At 39.9% G+C, this 17,776-nt stretch overlaps 1 protein-coding gene across 1 annotated transcript in view; it reads right to left on the bottom strand.

The window, feature by feature from the left end:
• The window catches only part of dnah7 (dynein, axonemal, heavy chain 7), a 304,986-nt gene that overhangs the window by 189,560 nt on the left and 97,650 nt on the right, over positions 1 to 17,776 (bottom strand). The window contains exons 24-30 of the mRNA XM_059647155.1: positions 16,024 to 16,192; positions 15,826 to 15,928; positions 15,145 to 15,272; positions 14,031 to 14,243; positions 13,814 to 13,912; positions 9,524 to 9,772; positions 7,259 to 7,408 (exon numbers count right to left, since the gene is read on the bottom strand). Coding sequence (XP_059503138.1) covers positions 7,259 to 7,408; positions 9,524 to 9,772; positions 13,814 to 13,912; positions 14,031 to 14,243; positions 15,145 to 15,272; positions 15,826 to 15,928; positions 16,024 to 16,192 — 1,111 coding nt within the window. The remainder of the gene's footprint in view (positions 1 to 7,258; positions 7,409 to 9,523; positions 9,773 to 13,813; positions 13,913 to 14,030; positions 14,244 to 15,144; positions 15,273 to 15,825; positions 15,929 to 16,023; positions 16,193 to 17,776) is intronic.

Raw genomic sequence — 17,776 nt, 5'->3', positions numbered from 1 at the left:
GAAACAGCATGGTCGAGCTGGAATATTTTGAATAGTCTTAACGGAAACCTTCAGCAGACTTTACCGTGACTCTTAATTAAGCCACATTATTTTGTTTCCTTGTTTCATGATCAATCAGAGAAGGTGGTGGTGACCACATATAAGCTCTGTCAAATTGAAAGAGTTATAATTAAAAGGAGTCCTGAGTCACAAAAACTCAATTGCAAATGCAATTTTTGAGGCTACAGCAGTAACAGGAATGTGCAAACAAATTATGAGGGCTGTTTCCAGGGTTCTCACTGTTTCGTGGAGGTCTTGCTAAAAAATGAGGGAACTGCAGTGAGATGATGTTTGCTTAGAATTGGAGGAAGAGGACAGGTTTTACAACCAACCAGGCTGGATTGAAATGGCCAAGGAAGTCAGCAGCTGTAAGATCCCTTCAGACTGGAGAAAGGATACTGAAAAGGACCAAGGACATCAAGAGTCCATGGCAGTTCAAAGGCAAAATATTTTCAGGGACCAAACTCTACATTCTGACTTTCCTGCATAACCCTGTTTGGAACAAGATACCTTGAACATCCATTCACCCTCTCCATCATTCTATTACCTTCTCACACCCCTTTCCCTCCTTGCAGAAGAAGCACAGTTTTGACACAAAGCAAATGTATTGACTGTAACAAGGTCAGCCAGGTGGACCTCAGAGAATATGAGTTCCCTGATTGGGACTGTTGGTCTGATCCAATTAGGGAACCCTGGCTGACAGACATAAACAGGAGTGTCTCACATTCTGTTCACTCAGAGACCTGGCTCTGAGGGCGATGGCTCAGTGCCAAGGACTGTCCACATCTAAATAAAGGGTGACCTGGTGACAGGGTAACAACGGCTGAGGAGTTATTTCAGTGGCAATGATAGAAAAGCATACTGCTGAAGAAATTCACTCACAACGATTATCTTTGAGTTACCGCATAGAACATAGAACATGGAAATGTATGGCACAGGAAAGGGTCCTTAAGCCCACAGTGTTGAGCCAAACATGATGCCAAATTGAACCAATCCCTTCTGCCTGCCCTTGGTCCATATCCCTGCATATTTATGTACTTGTCTAAAGGTTTCTTAAATGCTCCTATCACATCTGGATCTATCACCACCCCTAGCAGCGCGTTTGACACTCATATCACTCTCTGCATAAAAAAAATTGCCCCTCTCATCTCCTTGAACTTTCCCCCCTCACCTTAAAAGCATGCCACCTAGTATTAGACATTTCAACTCAGGGTAAAAGATTCTGACTGTCAACCTTATCTAAGCATCTCATAATTTTATGGACTTCTGTCAAGTCTCCCTTTAGCCTCTGCTGTTCCAGAGAAAATAACTCAAGTTTTTCTAGCCTCTCCTTGTACTTGACCCTCTAATCCAGCAGCATCCTGGTAAACCTCTTCTACACTCTTTCCAAAGCCGACATATCTTTCCTGCAAAGAGGCGACCAGAATTGAACGCCGTACTCAAGTGTGGCCTAACCAAAGTCTTATACAGCTGTAACATGACATCCTGATACTTGTACTCAATTCCCTGACCATTAAAGGCAAGTATGTCATACACCTTCTTTACCATCTATTTGTGTGGCTACTTTCAGGGAGCTATGAACTGGAACCCCAAGAACCCTGTGCACATCAATGCTGTTCAGGGACCTGCCATTAACTGCATACTTTTCCTTAACATTTGATCTCCCAAAGTGCAACACCTCACATTTACTCAGATTAAACTCCACCTAACATTTCTCCACCCATATCTGCAACTGATCTATATCCCACTGAATCTTCTGACAACCTTCTAGATTATCCACAACTCCACCGATCTTTGTATCATCTGCAAACTGACTAACCCAACCATCTACATTATCATCCAGGTCATTTATACATACCATAAACAGGAGAAGTAAGGATCCCCAGTAAGGATCCCTGCGGAACACCATTAGTCACAGACCTCCAGCCTGAGAAGCAATCCTCCACAACTAACCTCTGCCTTCTGCAGGCAAGCTCATTCTGAATCCACACGGCCAAGTCTCCATGGATCCTACACATCTTAATCTTCTGGATGAGCCTACCACGAGGAACCTTGTCAAAAGCCTTATTAAAATCCATGTAGACGAAATCCACTGCTCTACCTTCATTGATCACCTTTTCTCACCTCCTCAAAAAATTCAATCAAGTTATTATGATGTGACTTGCCCCACACAGAGCCATGCTGACTGTCCATAATTAGGCCCTGCTTTTCCAAATGCATGTAAATCCTATCCCTAAGAATTCTCTCCAATAGCTTCTCAACAACTTATGTGAGACTCATCGGTCTATAGTTTCCTGAATTATCCCTATTTCCCTTCTTGAATAGAGGAATAACATTAGTTACTCGCCAGTTCTCTGGGACCTGTCCAAGGGCTATTGAGGATACAAAGATCTTGGTCAAGACCCAAGCAATTGCCTCTTTTGTCTTCCTCAATTACCTGGTGCATACACCATCAAGCCCTGGGCACTTATCCACCGTAATGCTCTTCAAGAGACCAACACCACTTTTTTCTTGATCTCAAATTGTGTTAGCATATTAGCATGTTTCACTCAAACCTCACTAACCTCCTTATCCTCCTCCTGGTGAATACTGACGCAAAGTACTCATTTAGAATCTCACCTATATCCTCTGCCTCCAAGCACGTTCCCTCCTTCATTCTTGGGCGGTCCTACCTTCTCCCATGTTATCCGCTTGTTTTTAATGTATAGCATGCCTTGAGATTCTCCTTAACTCGACTTTCCAAGGTTATTTCATGGCCCCTTTCTGCTCTCCCAATTGCCTACTTGTGTTCTTCCTACTTTCTTTATATTCCTCACAGGCCCTGTCCAATTTTAGCTTCCTAAACCTTACATATGGTTTTATTTTCGGCCTTTTGACTAAATTCATCACCTCCATCATTATCCATGTGTCCCTTACTTTGCCAAGCTTGTCCTTCCTCCTTCTGGAACATGCCGGTCCTGAACTCACAGCAGGTCTTTAAACAACTTCCACATGTCAAATGTGGACTTGCCTGATGACAGCTCCTCCCAATTAACACGCCCTGGTTCGTGCCTAATATAGATATTATTTCCCCTCCCCCAATTTAGTGGCTTGTCATAAGGCCCTGACTTACCCTATTCATAGCTATCTTAAGGAGTTGTGATCACTATTTCCAAAATGCACTCCCAACGAAAGGTCAGTCACCTGGCCAGGCTCATTAGCCAGCACAAGTCCAATAATGCCTCCTCCTCCAGTTGGACTATCCACAGACTGTTTTGGGGTAAGCAGTTCTGGCATTATGCCGTTATTTGGGAACCTTGATTCCTTCAATCCTACCATCAAGACTGGGCGAAGGATCTGGAAAGAATTGCTACTTTTCCAGGAAAATGACATTGGGGCAGATGAAAAACAATGAGTAGTTCTCCTGAAGCTTGAGGACCTGCAGCTTTTTCAGTTATTAGGAGCCTAACTTCCCCGAGCCACCAGATACTAAACCTTTCAAGAGTTGACGAATTTGGTTATGGCATATTATGGCCTCAAGCATCCTCTAATTCTGAGATGCTGTCTGTTTTACTCAATTCAAAAACCAGGAGAATTTGTATCAGGATTTTTGACCAGGTTTAGATGACTGGCAGAGGCATTTAACCTTGGGTTAACCCTGAATGAGACGCTGAGAGTCCATTAGGTATGTGGTATGCATGCAAAAGATCCCACTAACCAAAGTCCACCTGGACCTCAAACAGGCACTACAACTAGCTTTGTCATTGGAAAATATAGCAAGTGGAGCAATGAGTTGCAAGGTATTCCATTCAAAGTGGACACGCTTGCCAGCCCAACTGAGCTTGAGGAACAGCACTTGGGTGAAGACAATCGCATATCTGTACTCAGGACTTATACTGAACAAAGGGACTCTAGGTCAGCCCACAACAAAACTGCAAAACAAAGCCAAGCCTCAGCCAGACGGGCAAAATTTTCTTCAGTATCCAGGCCGGCAAATCATTGCAGTTGCTGCCATCATGTGGACTTGAGGCAGCAAAAGAATCCCACTAGATCTAAACTGAGAAAGAGAACTCACAGACTGTTACTAGCCTGGAAAGTCAATCTACGTCTGCTTGGGACAGGTAAATTTCTTGGCAATACCCAAATCAGATCCAATCAAAATAAACATCTGGTTAAATTGTGATTCATAGTTCCTTGAAAGTGGATAGTGAAGAAGGCATTTGGTATGCTTGCCTTTATTGGTCAGTACATTGACTATGGGAGTTGGACATCATGTTGCGGCTAGACAGGACATTGATCAGGTCACTTTTGGAATACTGTGCTCCATTCTGTTGTCCCTGCTGTAGGAAGGATGTTGTGAAACTTGAAAAGAATTCAGAACAGATTTACAAGGATATTACCAGGGTTGGACGCTTTGAGCTACAAGGAGAGGCTGAATAGGCTGGAACTATTTTCCCTTGAGGTAGAGGTGGAGGGGTAGCCTTAGAAGTTTATAAAATCATGAGGGGCATGGATAGGGTGAAAAGACAAGCTCTTTTCCCTGGGTAGGGGAGTCCAAAACTAGACAGCATCGGTTTAAGGTGAGGGGGGGAAAATTTAAAAAGGACCCACAGGACAACATTTTCACTCAGAGGTCGTGCGTGTATGGTGTGAGCTACCAGAAGAAGTGGTGGAGGCTGGTTCAATTACAACATTTAAAAGTCATCTGGTTGGGTATATGAATAGGAAGGGTTTAGAAGGATGTGGGGCAAATGTTGGTAAATGCGACTAGATTAATTTAGGATATCTGCTCAGCACGGACCAGTTGGACTGAAGGGTCTGTTTCTGTGTTATAAAACTCTAGGACTCTGACTCTAATGGAGGTTGATACTGGAGCAGCTGTTTCAGTGATCGCAGAATCAATCTTTGACAAAACTCATTCTTGTCTACAACCCATAAGTTTGCGCCAGATTTGGAATTGATTGAGAACTTATACCAAGGAACTTTTACCAACTAAGGCTAATTTTGGTTCCAGTCTACTACAAGAAGCAATTGTTTCAATTAGTGCTAATTGTAGTAAAGGGTTCAGGCCCATGCTTCGTGGGGCAAAATTGGTTGAGAAAGATTCACCTAGATTGGCTCAACATTTTTCGATTAGAAATTGGCTGTCTGAATAAAGCGCTAATTAAATACCCAGACATTTTCAGGAAGGTCTAGGAACTGTCAAAGGTGTCAAGGCCACTTTACATGTTGACCAAGAAGCAATACCAAGGTTCTGCAATGTCCATCCAGTGCCATTTGCCTTACATGCAAAAGTAGAAACAGAAATCAGAAGGCTGGAAAATAAAGGAATCAAGCCAGAGACAGTAAGAACTGCAGATGCTGTTACATGATGTCCATATCAGATGCAGAGTTGAAGGAACTTGACCTGGTACCAATAAGTCCCAGGAGGAGTTACAAAAGAAAGAAGCCTATATCATCAGACTCAAGGGATGTAGTGTTGGTAATGAGCTCAGCCAGGTGGATCTCATAGAATGAGTTCCCTGATTGAGTCTACTAAACTGGTGCAATCAGGGAGCCCCGGCTGACAGATAAAAACATAAGTGTCAGAGGTTCTGTTCCTTCTCAGAGCTGGCTCTGAGGGAGCTCAATCAGTGTGAAGGGCTTCCCATCTGTAAATACTGGGTGACTTTGTGATGAATACCAACCTCTGTGGTGTTATTTCAGCAAAGACCTGAAGTAGTGGTATTGGGAGGCAGGGAGAGAGGGGTAGTGCTCCAGTAAAGGGCTCAAGCAGTTAACCATGCACACACAGACACTAGAAAGATAATCTTTTTCCAGAAAGCTGATATCAATAAATTATCATGAAAGGCTAAGTTTTCTGTGAATCAGATATATCCAAGAAAGCTAATATTCTGCCTATAGATCCCCTGTTTGGATTCTCACTTCCTTTTAACTCTATCTCTCTGATCTTTTTAATGTGCCCTGTGGATACTCAATATTTGATTGACATGAAGGAAGCAGCAACTCCTGACGTTGGCGTTGATGTTCACCGGAAATGCAAGATAGAGTCGCATGTTACTCCCATGCCATTGTAAAGAATAGCAGAAGGAAAATCAATTGGAAGTGAGTGAACTGCGAGACAGGTGAACTGAATTCCAAGACATAAACAACCATCTATTGAGCAGAGATGCACAATCTGAGAAGGAGTGCTTTCAGCACCGCACCATCATCTGGCAAGGGTTAGAGCTTTTCAGTTTTACAGATCAAAACCTTTCTTGTCACTTGCTCAACGCTGATGCGTTGCTCACATCCAGAAATAGATATTTGGGCTGTTGATGCTTTCTTTAAACAGTATATAGCGATGCCTATTGGAATATATAAATGGCATTCCCAGCAGTTCATCATTTGCCTTCAAACCTGCCTGGTGAAATGTGGAAGCGTGCTAGCCGATATCATAATCCTGACATAACATTACTTTCAGGAAAATTAAATCCCTGCACAGGTCTAAACTTGCTTTAAGCACCTCCCCCAACAATCCCACAACATCACTCCTTCGCCCCCAACAACAGCACAAATTTAAAAGCCCTGGAAGCATTTAAGAAATAACCAAAATATACAATGGATGAAATACAGGGAATGGGGAGAATACTGAGGTAAGCACAAAATTCATCCCATAGGTCAGCATGTTGGCGTCATCCAGCCCCTGAGCCATTTTTCTGAGTCTTCAATTGGCTTCAGATCCCACGATGCAACAGGGCTACCCCAACTATGCAGAAGCAGTTTTGCATGGGCATACTATCAGGCCACTGCTTCAGGAAGGCTTTGAGTACTTCCCAGATTTCCTGGCTTTACCTAGAGTGGCAGGCTTCTCTGTGCAGGGGTCACTCACCACAATGACAGTTAAGAGCATAAAATTGGGTACATAATTCCACAAACCCCCAACTTGAGGCACTCTCTCTCTTTCACGTGTGAAAAGGTAGCCTGTTGCTTCTTCAGTGCAACAACAGCCTATCTGCCAACGTGAATTGGACAGCAAACATGCCCTCTGATATCTTAAGGTCATTAAAGTTGCTGTAGAAAAATGCCAGCCTCATTTTTAATACTTTTATCTCCATTCATAAGCACTACTGTATTCTGAAAATGCAGATCCTTAAACACTTCAAATTTTGTTTGTACAAGAATTTCATAATGTCACATATTGCTGTACTTTAACATTGGTTTGAGCCACCAAATATTAACACAATTCACAAATACTTACAGAAGAAACAGCAAATGCTCGGTAGCTAACTGCCAGAATGCCATCGGACCATTCATGTGACACCTTATCAAACTGTCCATATAACTGACCCATAGTGATAGCCTTGGGATTAATAACTGTAAACTGAACTTTGTTTTCCTCCAAAAGCCCCTAGACAAAAGAAAAAAAGTACAGCATTTTGCAATAAGAGTAGCTAAAAGCCACGGTGTTTGACAATTATTGGCATGTGTGGTGTTCTTATGGTACAAAATAGAAAAATCTCAACCCCACAGCATTGTCTACCAGTATTTGATAAAATACATATTTATTTTAAGTCAAGACAGCAGCACCTGATGCACAATAACAGACAATGAAATTAGAAAAGTTCATTTTCTCATTAGGGCAGCGGAATGAACATCACCTACGAGTCACAGACCATCTTAACATGCAACTATGTCATCATTCCTTCACTGCTACTTTTAATATCCTGGCATTAACTGCCTAACAGGACTTTTACAGGCCCACACCACACAAACTGCAGCCATTCAAGAAGGTGGCTCACCATCACCTTCTCACTGGTCATTAAGTTCGGGCACTAAATACCGCCTTTCCAGCGAAGTCCGTATTACAAGAACAAATGAAAAAAGAATTAAAAGATGCATACTGGCCATTCGATTTAGTTTCCATCATATTGTATTATATTGTAAATACATTTGGTAAGATAAAATTAAGGTAAACAATTCTATTGGTCTATTTTGAAGTTGACAGAGAAACATAGAAAATGGTTGCAGGAGTAGACCATTCAGCCCTTCAAATCTCCACCACTATTCAAAGTGATCATGGCTGATCATGCAATCTCAGGATCCCACTCCCGCCTTCCCTCCAACCTCATTGATCCTTTTAGCCGCGAGGACCACATCCAGCTCCCTCTCGAACATATCTAACAAACTGTCTCCAACAGCTTTCTGTGGGAGAGAATTCCACAAGTTCACAACTCTATCAGTGAAGAAATTCTTCCTGATCTCAGTCCAGAATGGCTTACCCCTTATTCTTAGACTGTGACCCCGTGTTCTGGACTTCCCCATGATCAAGAATATCCTTCCCTCATCTAGCCTGTCCAGTCCTATTGGTATTTTATATATTTCTATGAGATGCCCGTCATTCTTCTAAATTTCAATGAGTACAAACCTAGCCAAACCAGTCTTTTCTTCATACGTCAGTCCTGTCATTCCAGGAATCAGTCTAATGAACCTTCGCTGCACTCCCTCAATAGCTAGAATGTCCTACCTGAGACTAGGAAACCAAAGCTGCACACAATTCTCAAGGTGTGGCCTCACCAAGGCTCTGTATAACTTCAGCAAGATGTCCCTACTCCTATGCTTAAATCCTCTCACTATGAAAGCCAGTATGCCATTAGCTTTTGTCACCACCTGCTACACCTGTATGCCAACCTTCAGCAACTGTTCCACCATGATACCCAGGTCTCATTGTATCTTACCCCTTCCAAAGTTGGTACCATTCAGATAATTGGAGATAGTAGGAACTGCAAATGCTGGAATCAGAGGCATAACACAGTGTGGAGCGTGAGCAACACAGCCGGCCAGGGAGCATCAGAGGAGCATGAAAGTTGACATTTTGGGTTAGGACCCTTCTCAACTTTCCTGCTCGTCTGGTGCTGCCTGGCCTGCTGTGTTCCTCAAGCTCCACACCATTCCGATAATAATCTGCCTTTTTCTTTTTGCAACCAAAGTGGATAACTTGACATTTATCCACATTACATTGCATTTGCCAAGTATTTGCTCACTCAGCTAGCCTCTTAGCATCCTCCTCACGGCACACACTGCCACCCAGCTTAATGTCATCTGCAAATTTGGAGAGATTGCATTTAATTCCTTTTACTAAATCATGAATGTATATTGCGACCAGCTGGGGTCGCCAGCACTGAGCCCTGTGGTACCCTACTCATCGCTGTCCGCCACTCTGAAAAGGATCCATTTATTCCAACTGTCTGATTCCCATCTGTCAACTGGTTCTCTGTCTATGTCAATGCACGTTTATTAATGCAGGTAGGATTTGTACTGAAAACAACCAATGCTGGAGATCACATGGAAACCCGCTGTGATCACCGCACTGGTTGTTTTCAGTCTCATTCATTAATAATACTTGTTATTAAAATGTTCATTTTGTTTACATGATTCCTCAAAACAATATTAATTATAAAATGCAACTGACAGATGTGAATAAAATAAAAGACATACTAGTCAATAGGCCAATTTTCATTTCTACCTTTTCACAAACATCATGTAAAGCACCAGCCAGTACTCTATAAGCAGACGTTTTTCCACCAAACGGTTCTCCAACAATCATAAATCCATGACGTACAATCATCATTTCATAAATTTGTAGTATCTTCTGCGAGAAGAAGTCTGTCATTTGCAAATTCATGTGCTCACAATTCTCTCTGATTGCTTCCAGCAAGACACGGTAGTCGGGTTTGGGTAGTTTTATTCCAGGAAACAAATCTGATGTGATTCCCTAGCAATATAAAACAAAAATGATTTATTCTAGCATAATAGGTGTTAAATTTCTGCCTGATTACTTCTTTTTCAACAGATCTATGCTGTTCTGTTGCTCAAAGAACCAGTAAACTATCAGTGTATTATGTGCTATAGTAAGTCTATTAACTTTCTTTCAGAGTGACTGTGCTATGTGAGACAGAACATTTATCTGCACAAGTTCAAAGCTAACTTTAATTTGAATTTTTGACAATAAATGACTTATCTGTGATTTAGTTCAAATGTGATTTTATCAACATCTGCAGAAGATCATTAGACGATAGTGCATTTTTTTGGAATCTGCATCTAGGAAATATTATATTGGTAGGCTTATTCAAAAAGGAAACCACACAGTAAAATGCCATTCTTGGAAGGGCCCTAAAAGGTGCAAATACATAGGCACATGATTCTGTAGCTGTAATTAATATTTATACAGTGCCATCTACGTAACAATTAGGAGTAAATGAAGACCTTTAGCTGGAGGGACTGAAGATAAAATAAGATAACTTCACAGAAATGTTTAAAAAGTTGAAGAAAAGGTAACATGGTGGAATGGTTTATAGCAGGGGAATCATGAAAGTCCAAGACTTTAATGATGGGACAGAAGAGCTTAATAAGCAAAAAAGTAGTTATTAAGAGTCAGAAAAGTCTAAGGCATGTGCTTAGCAAAAAAGCTGGAGAAGGAAGAAAGCGCAGGGTGTGACTATGGGTGCATTAAAGATGGAAGAAGAGGATTCTAAAATAAATTTACTGTGGTCCAGAGAACATGTGTAACCTAGTGAGGATGTCCAATGGATATGTGAGGCAGAAACTGAAAGACCAGAAGATTCAGAACAGTGTTGATGATCACCCAAAGTTTGTGAAGGATCGATTGTTGAGGAAAGCATTAGAGGAAATGTTCTTTGGGGGATCAAGGAGGGCAGTTCCAATTGTTTAGCTTTAATTTCTTTGGACCTTCCAAAACAGTTCTTACTTAATCATCTAGGTCCAATCTTTGTAATTAACAGAAGGATTGATCTTGCATAGCTTTTATAGTCAAAAGTCTCTGACACTAAAATTAGTTTTAGAAACATTTTATAACGGGCCAGGCAGCATAATTCTGCACATTGGTTCTTAATACCTTCTGGGTAAATACTACACTTGTGCATCTGTTGGGACTTCAAAGTCCTGATGTGCAATAGCAGTGAACATCTTAATATTCATTATTGTTATCATTAGAAGATCCGGGTCAATGAATTACGGTGAACAAGCGTAAACTAAGGAAAAGGATACATGTGTGAAAATGGAACATTTAAAAATTGTGATGAGGTTAAAGAAACCAATGAGTAGAATATGCAGCAGACACTAAAAAAATAATTTGATTGGTGAAACCAGAGTGACAAGTGATGACCTTATCACAAAGTCATAGTGACATTCAGCACAGAAACAGAGCCTTCAGTCCAAATCTTTCATACTGACCAGGTTTCCTAAACTGAACAAGTCCCATTTGCCCGCATTTGGCCCATAGCCCTCTAAACCTTTCCCATCCATGTACCTGTCCAAATGTATTTTAAGTGCTGCAACTGTACCTGCCTCTAGCAATTCATCTGATGGTGCATGTATGGAATGCACTATCTTCTGTGTGGAAAAGATATCCTTCACATCCCTTTTAAATCTTCCTCTCTCAACTAAATCTATGTCCTCTAGTTTTGGACTCCCCTACCCTGGGCTAAAGATCTTGGTTATTCACCTTATCTATGCCACTCACGATTTATGAAACTTCTATAAGATCATCCCCCAGCCTGTTATGCATGGGGATAAAAGTCCAGCCTAACCAGCCTCTCCTTAACATAAACCTTTCAGTCTCAGTAAACCTTTTCTGCACCATTTCCAGTTGAATAACATTTGTCCTAAAGTAGTGCAACCAGAATTGTACACAGTACAAATGTGGCCTTTGCATTGTCTTATATAGTCGTAACATGATGTCCCAAACGCCTGTGCTTAATCCTCTGACCAATGAAGGCAAACATGCTAAACATTTTCTGTTTCGCCCTAAGTACCTGTGACACACTACTTTCAAGAAACTATGTACCTACACCTCTCCCTGTTTGATAACACTTCCCAAAGCCCTATTCTCAACTGTATAAATCCTGCGAGAGATAATGGGAACTGCAGATGCTGGAGATTCCAAGATAATAAAATGTGAGGCTGGATGAACACAGCAGGCCAAGCAGCATCTCAGGAGCACAAAAGCTGACGTTTCGGGCCTAGACCCTTCATCCTCCGGATGAAGGGTCTAGGCCCGAAACGTCAGCTTTTGTGCTCCTGAGATGCTGCTTGGCCTGCTGTGTTCATCCAGCCTCACATTTTATTATCCTGTATAAATCCTGCCCCAGGTTTGTCCTACCTTGCATTTATCTGAATTAAATTCCAGCTCTTATTCCCCTGTCCACTGGTCCAGTTGATCAAAATCCCATTGTACTCTTAGATAACCTTCTTCACCATCCACTATACCACCAATTTTGTGTCATCTGCAAACTTTTACATAAATGACTAACAACAGCACCAACCCACCACCTTCCCTCACCTACTGTTTGAAAATTGGGCAAGAAACATTTGAAGAGAACATGTGAGAGCAATGAGAACAGACTTGTGCCGAAACAGTCCTTCCAAAATCCTTTGAGGTGAAAGGTTAGATTATATATATCATGATAGGGGGGTTGACAGCCTCCTCAGTATCATGTAATTTATTTGAGGCAATTCTTCCAGAATTATTTAAACATTTCAAAAACTAAACCATTATTATTTTAAAGAATCCAAAGGAATATTAGAAGAATTGTAAAAATACATCTGCAAATCAGGCAGACTCAATTGTTTGTCTGTAAACTCAGTAAGGTGATGTTAAACTGGCCATAGCGAAAAAAACTCATCAAAAATATAGAACATGTGGTCACTGTTCTTTAAAGAGTGAATGCCCTGTTGAAGAAGGATAAGTCACAAAAAGTGAACTGTATGATACTGCATGTAAGAAATACAGTCCAATAAACAGACATGGAGAAAACCTGAGCTGAAAATATTGGAACTCCAGCAGAATACAAAGGATTAAATGGTGGTGGGTTCTTAAGAACAGTCATAAATAAATGCTGCAAAAGTAACTTACTATTGTGCTTCTGATAATTATATGACAAATAAAAGGATTTTATTGTATAAAAGGATTTTTTTTTTTAAGAAAGCCATGTCAAACACTTTAACCACATTACCATTTATCCAGACACATAGCAGCATCTCAAACAATTCAAAATATTCTCTTTAAATCTACTTTTCCCCGAAGTAGATATTCTTAGCTAGCTTAGTCTGTCCATATTCCCATATTCCCATATTAATTTTCAGGAAAAACTGGGGGTAAAGCAATTTTTTAATCAATCTGTTCAGAAATATTATGACATACCTTTGCGGCAAGTGAGACTCAAGCCTACAACTTCACAAAAGCCCCTTACAAATTGCATGTGCATGTTCTTTATATTTTTTGAGTTGCTAATGAACCAAAACAACTAAATAACCATTAAACAGTACTTTAAAGAATGTACGCTACAGGGGTACTTGGTAGTGCCAGACAGTCTCCCATTCAAGTATTAACTAAGCCTGAGCCTGCTAGCTTTAAAATCCTCCATTTTTCAGATTACGCAGGCCACCAGCCACATGCATCTATGGGTAGTAGCAAATGTTTAGTTTTAGTGTTAACAAGAATGTAAATTTCTTAAGATGGCACCATCCATCTGTATATACTTAACCTTTATTTATGCAATCAAACTGGCCCCACTATAGTACAGTGACAAAAATTATGCAAGTTCTTCAGCTACAGGCAAACCAGTCCCCTAAGTCTCACTATTGCTCTAGGACTTATGTTTTATCTTAATGTTGAAACACTCTATCATCTAGTTACCTTATTTATTGTTGCCATAACTTAAAGCACTAAAAATGATCTGATTTGTTATAAATATTTAAGCCACATTAAAATAAATAAAAAGGAAAAAGGTTTTACCTCAAAAAGTGGCAAATCATGAGACAAGAACTTGGGCAGATTAACATCAATAATCGATCTCAGAAGTAAAACCTCTTCATTTTCCGTTGGATATTTCAGCTAAATACAACAAAGAATTTATAATGTAATTCATTTGCCATAAAGATGTTATCATGTATGTGGCATAATAGGTTATCATCAAATCTCCGACATTAGGAAAACTACAATAATGCATTACCTTTATATTCCCTGCAGCAGTTAAGACAGATTTCACTGCACGCATTCCATAATCATAATGGGGCTGTGAAGACAGTTGTTCTGAACAAAGCCGGTAGGTAGCTACAATCTTAACCGATAGAGGTCGAGCACTGACAAAGCCACAAGAATAAAGTACGATCTCTGCAATCATTGCATAGTCTGGTACCATCATAGCTACTGTTCTGAACAGTGCCTACAGTATAATCATAATGAGATAATTGAAATGTTAAAGTAGGGCATTTCATTTCTGGCAAATATGATGCAAGAATTTCAAATTTACAGAGAGATTGAAGTTAATTTAACTGCCAGCAGCCTTTTCAGAAGGAATCCTTAAACTCCAGTTGGATTCCCAGCTGAGTCTGGCATTCACGTGTATCCAGACAACCACACATGCAGAACTGGTGGGAAGTGAGTGGAAACCAACTTCTGAGAGGGAGCTGAGGAACTTGTGGTATAGAAAGCTGAGAGGAGAGGGAGGAAAGTCTGAGGTCTAAGTCTGAGAAAGAGTTTTTCTGAGATATGAAGGAGCACTCTTGCTCCTCCACAAAGGAAAGTTAAAAAGAAGCTTGGCGGTAAAGTTCTTCTCATTTGACTCTGATCTAGAAAATCCACAAATGGTTCCCTCTCAGATTAAAGCTAAAATCACAGGTCTATTGAGCATCATCAGAATTCCTTCTTTCTTTGTAAACAATTGCCCCAATTTCTTGAAGAGGCAGCATTTGCTACCTTCTTAGAACAACAGATTAATTTCAGGGAGGCACATCAACATGTAAGTGACAATGTCAATTCAGCAGGCAGAGAGGGTTACAACTGAGTTTAAAAACTTTATTGCAAATTTATCAACCAAATTTTGTCTCTTCTTCAAAAATCAGAAATATTTTGTTCATACCTCAAATGTATTTAGGAAGCATCATCAAACTTCTGAAAATTTTTTGGCAGCTATATCAATATTTAAATTATACATCCAAGTTAAATCTAGAGCATTTTTGAGCATCATGGATGACCATGGAAGGGATAGCAATTCAACATATATAACATATACTCAACTCATTGTTAACTGACTCAAATCACAATAGGGAATACATAAAAAATACCTTTAAATTGTCTGGTAACTCAGATCGACCAGCATAACCTGGATTCATAGTAATAAAAACAGCACAGGTCGGGTTAAGTTTCAGTTCAGTTCCTTCAAAGATCAAGGTAACTGATCCAGCTGCAATACCTGTAGCACAGAAAGAGAATAGAAAGCTACTACAATACAAAAAAATGTCACTGATGAACATAAGGCTGCCTGAAATAAGCTTTATAAAAAAATTCATATTAATTTACTTCACAATCACTACTGTCAAAACAACAGAGGTTAATAGTATTTGCAGTTATTCATGTTTAAATGTCACTGCAAGTTTAGTTGAGGTTAATTATGGATTGGGCATAGCAGTTTTAAGCTTGCTATCAGAGATGCATTGTTTCATTCTTCATGCTGAGAATAAATGTAACAGACCCATTTCTTATTTAGCAATTGGAAAATAAATTATTGGAAAAGATGCAAGCAAATTGAAGATCAGAATTTTTTGGGCCACATTAATAACTTGCCTATTAAATAGAAAGTTGAAGTGGATTCAACAAAATAGTGTTCAAAATATTGAAGTAACAAAACAGCTGTCCATTGACAAACACCAACAGCAACCTAACTTATATTGCATCATTTTTACTATGTGAAAGAATGGACTAAGTTTATTGATATTCCATACATTAAAAATCTTAAATTATCAAACCTCTTTGGATAGTTAGAATTTGCTGGGCAACAACAGAAAGTACTTCCAGATCAATTCTGTTGAATTCATCAAAGCATGCCCAAGCACCACAGGAGAGCAATCCCTGAAAGTGGAAGCAAATTTGCAATTAAACATTCACTGATATTTACTACATGAAAATTAAGTTACAAGAAATTTATACTCTGCTATCATACACACCTTAAAAAATTTTCCCAAAGCAATGTAGTCCAGTCCATCAGAGCAGTTAAATACCACACATTGTTTGGCTACAGCCTTTGCCAAGTCTTTAGTCGTTTCAGTCTTGCCAGTGCCAGCAGGTCCTTCAGGTGCTCCTCCAAGGTGGAGATTTAAAGCACCAAATAAGGTTCTAGATATTCATTCAAGGCCAAAAGGACATATATCATAGCTTATCAAAACTTGTAAATAGAAATGCCAATAACTACAGTTTCAATTTAGTTATATTCAAAAGCAAACTTCCTGTATTTGTGTACATTTTTATAACTTTAAACTTTTCTGAGGCATAAAAGTACCATGCAAGTAGAAATGTTGTGACAGAGTAGCATCTTATTGTTGCCAACATGACAGATGATAGAGATTTTGTTTTCTCCCGGTCTCAGTTTACTTCTCTGCAGCTACTATAATGCTTTGTTAATTCTAACTCTATGCACATACACCCAGAGCACTTGCTATAAAGACAATTTATGGGCAAACTGGAGTAGTTGAAATGTTCTGTTGGAACTATCATTCCAATCCCACCTCACACAAAATTTTGCCAGAAGCCAATGTCAAACTCTTTATTAAATAAAAGCTAATATAAATAGTAATAGGCAAGTTCCTGAAAAATCTGTAGGAGGGAAACTTATACCCTACCTTTAAGACTAGTCATATCACATATGCAGATAAAAAGGAAATACAGATTTCAATATGAATAATTGTGCTTGCTAAGCCTTACAGAATTATTTAAGGAGTCAGTGTTTAGAAAACTGATGTTAGGATTGTTTAGTTAACAGGAAACAGAGAAGAGTTAATTGGTCAGTTTCAGATTGGTAAACTGAAACTAGTGGAGTGTGACATGCAGCAGTGTCAGACCCTCAACTATTGACAATCTCAATCAGTTATTTGAATGAAGGGACCGAAAGTATGGGTGCTAAATTTACTGACAACACAAAGGCAAGTCCGAGAAACATATGGCATGGAATTTTCCCAGCCTCCGAGCATGGGCAATGATGAAAAAGGAAGCAAAATACAGCAAGGAAGAAAAAAACGAGATTCTCGCCATCAAAAAGATTCAAGTTTCTCCTTGAGTTTTAACAGCTAGATGAGAATCTCATTAAGTGTTGAGGCTCCTATTTGCATGCATCAACACTTCACTATTACCTAATCTTTCTTCATTAATACCAAGGTTTCTATTTTCCAAGGTATCAGTGGGAAACTAGATGGTGCCAATTCCTGACAAAAAAGTCAGAGCAGTTAACTGGAAGCTGCACCTTGCACCATCTTGTCTGGGAAACCAGCCTGGTCATCATTCTTAACATCTTAGGGCACATTCTATGAGCACCATCTGCCTGCACCATCTGTCATAGTTTCTGTCCATGTCGATGTAAAGAACAAGCTTCACCACAACATCATGGACATCTCGGATTCAGTTATAAAACCGTTCAGCACTTTGATATTGCACCTTGGAGTTCATAAACACCTTGTATTGCAATTCTGCAGCCAAGGCACTCCACATGCAGTGACAGGGACCCATCATAAGCATCAGAACAGATTATTTAGTTTATCTTAGTTTATTTTCTTACTGTTCACTCACTTTGCATTTATTATAGTGTTTAAGGCATCTCTATCTTGCCCTTTAATGCAATACCATGTACTTCAGAACTTGCAGCTTCACATTACTACTGTCTTGCCTTGCCTTTTAGCACAGACACAAAGCCAGGCAACTGATATGTCT

Source organism: Stegostoma tigrinum, chromosome 7 (genome assembly GCF_030684315.1).
Source record: "Stegostoma tigrinum isolate sSteTig4 chromosome 7, sSteTig4.hap1, whole genome shotgun sequence".
NCBI lineage: Eukaryota > Metazoa > Chordata > Chondrichthyes > Orectolobiformes > Stegostomatidae > Stegostoma > Stegostoma tigrinum.
The sequence above is the reverse complement of the archived record's forward strand: the minus strand, read 5'-3'. Positions and strand labels throughout refer to the sequence as shown.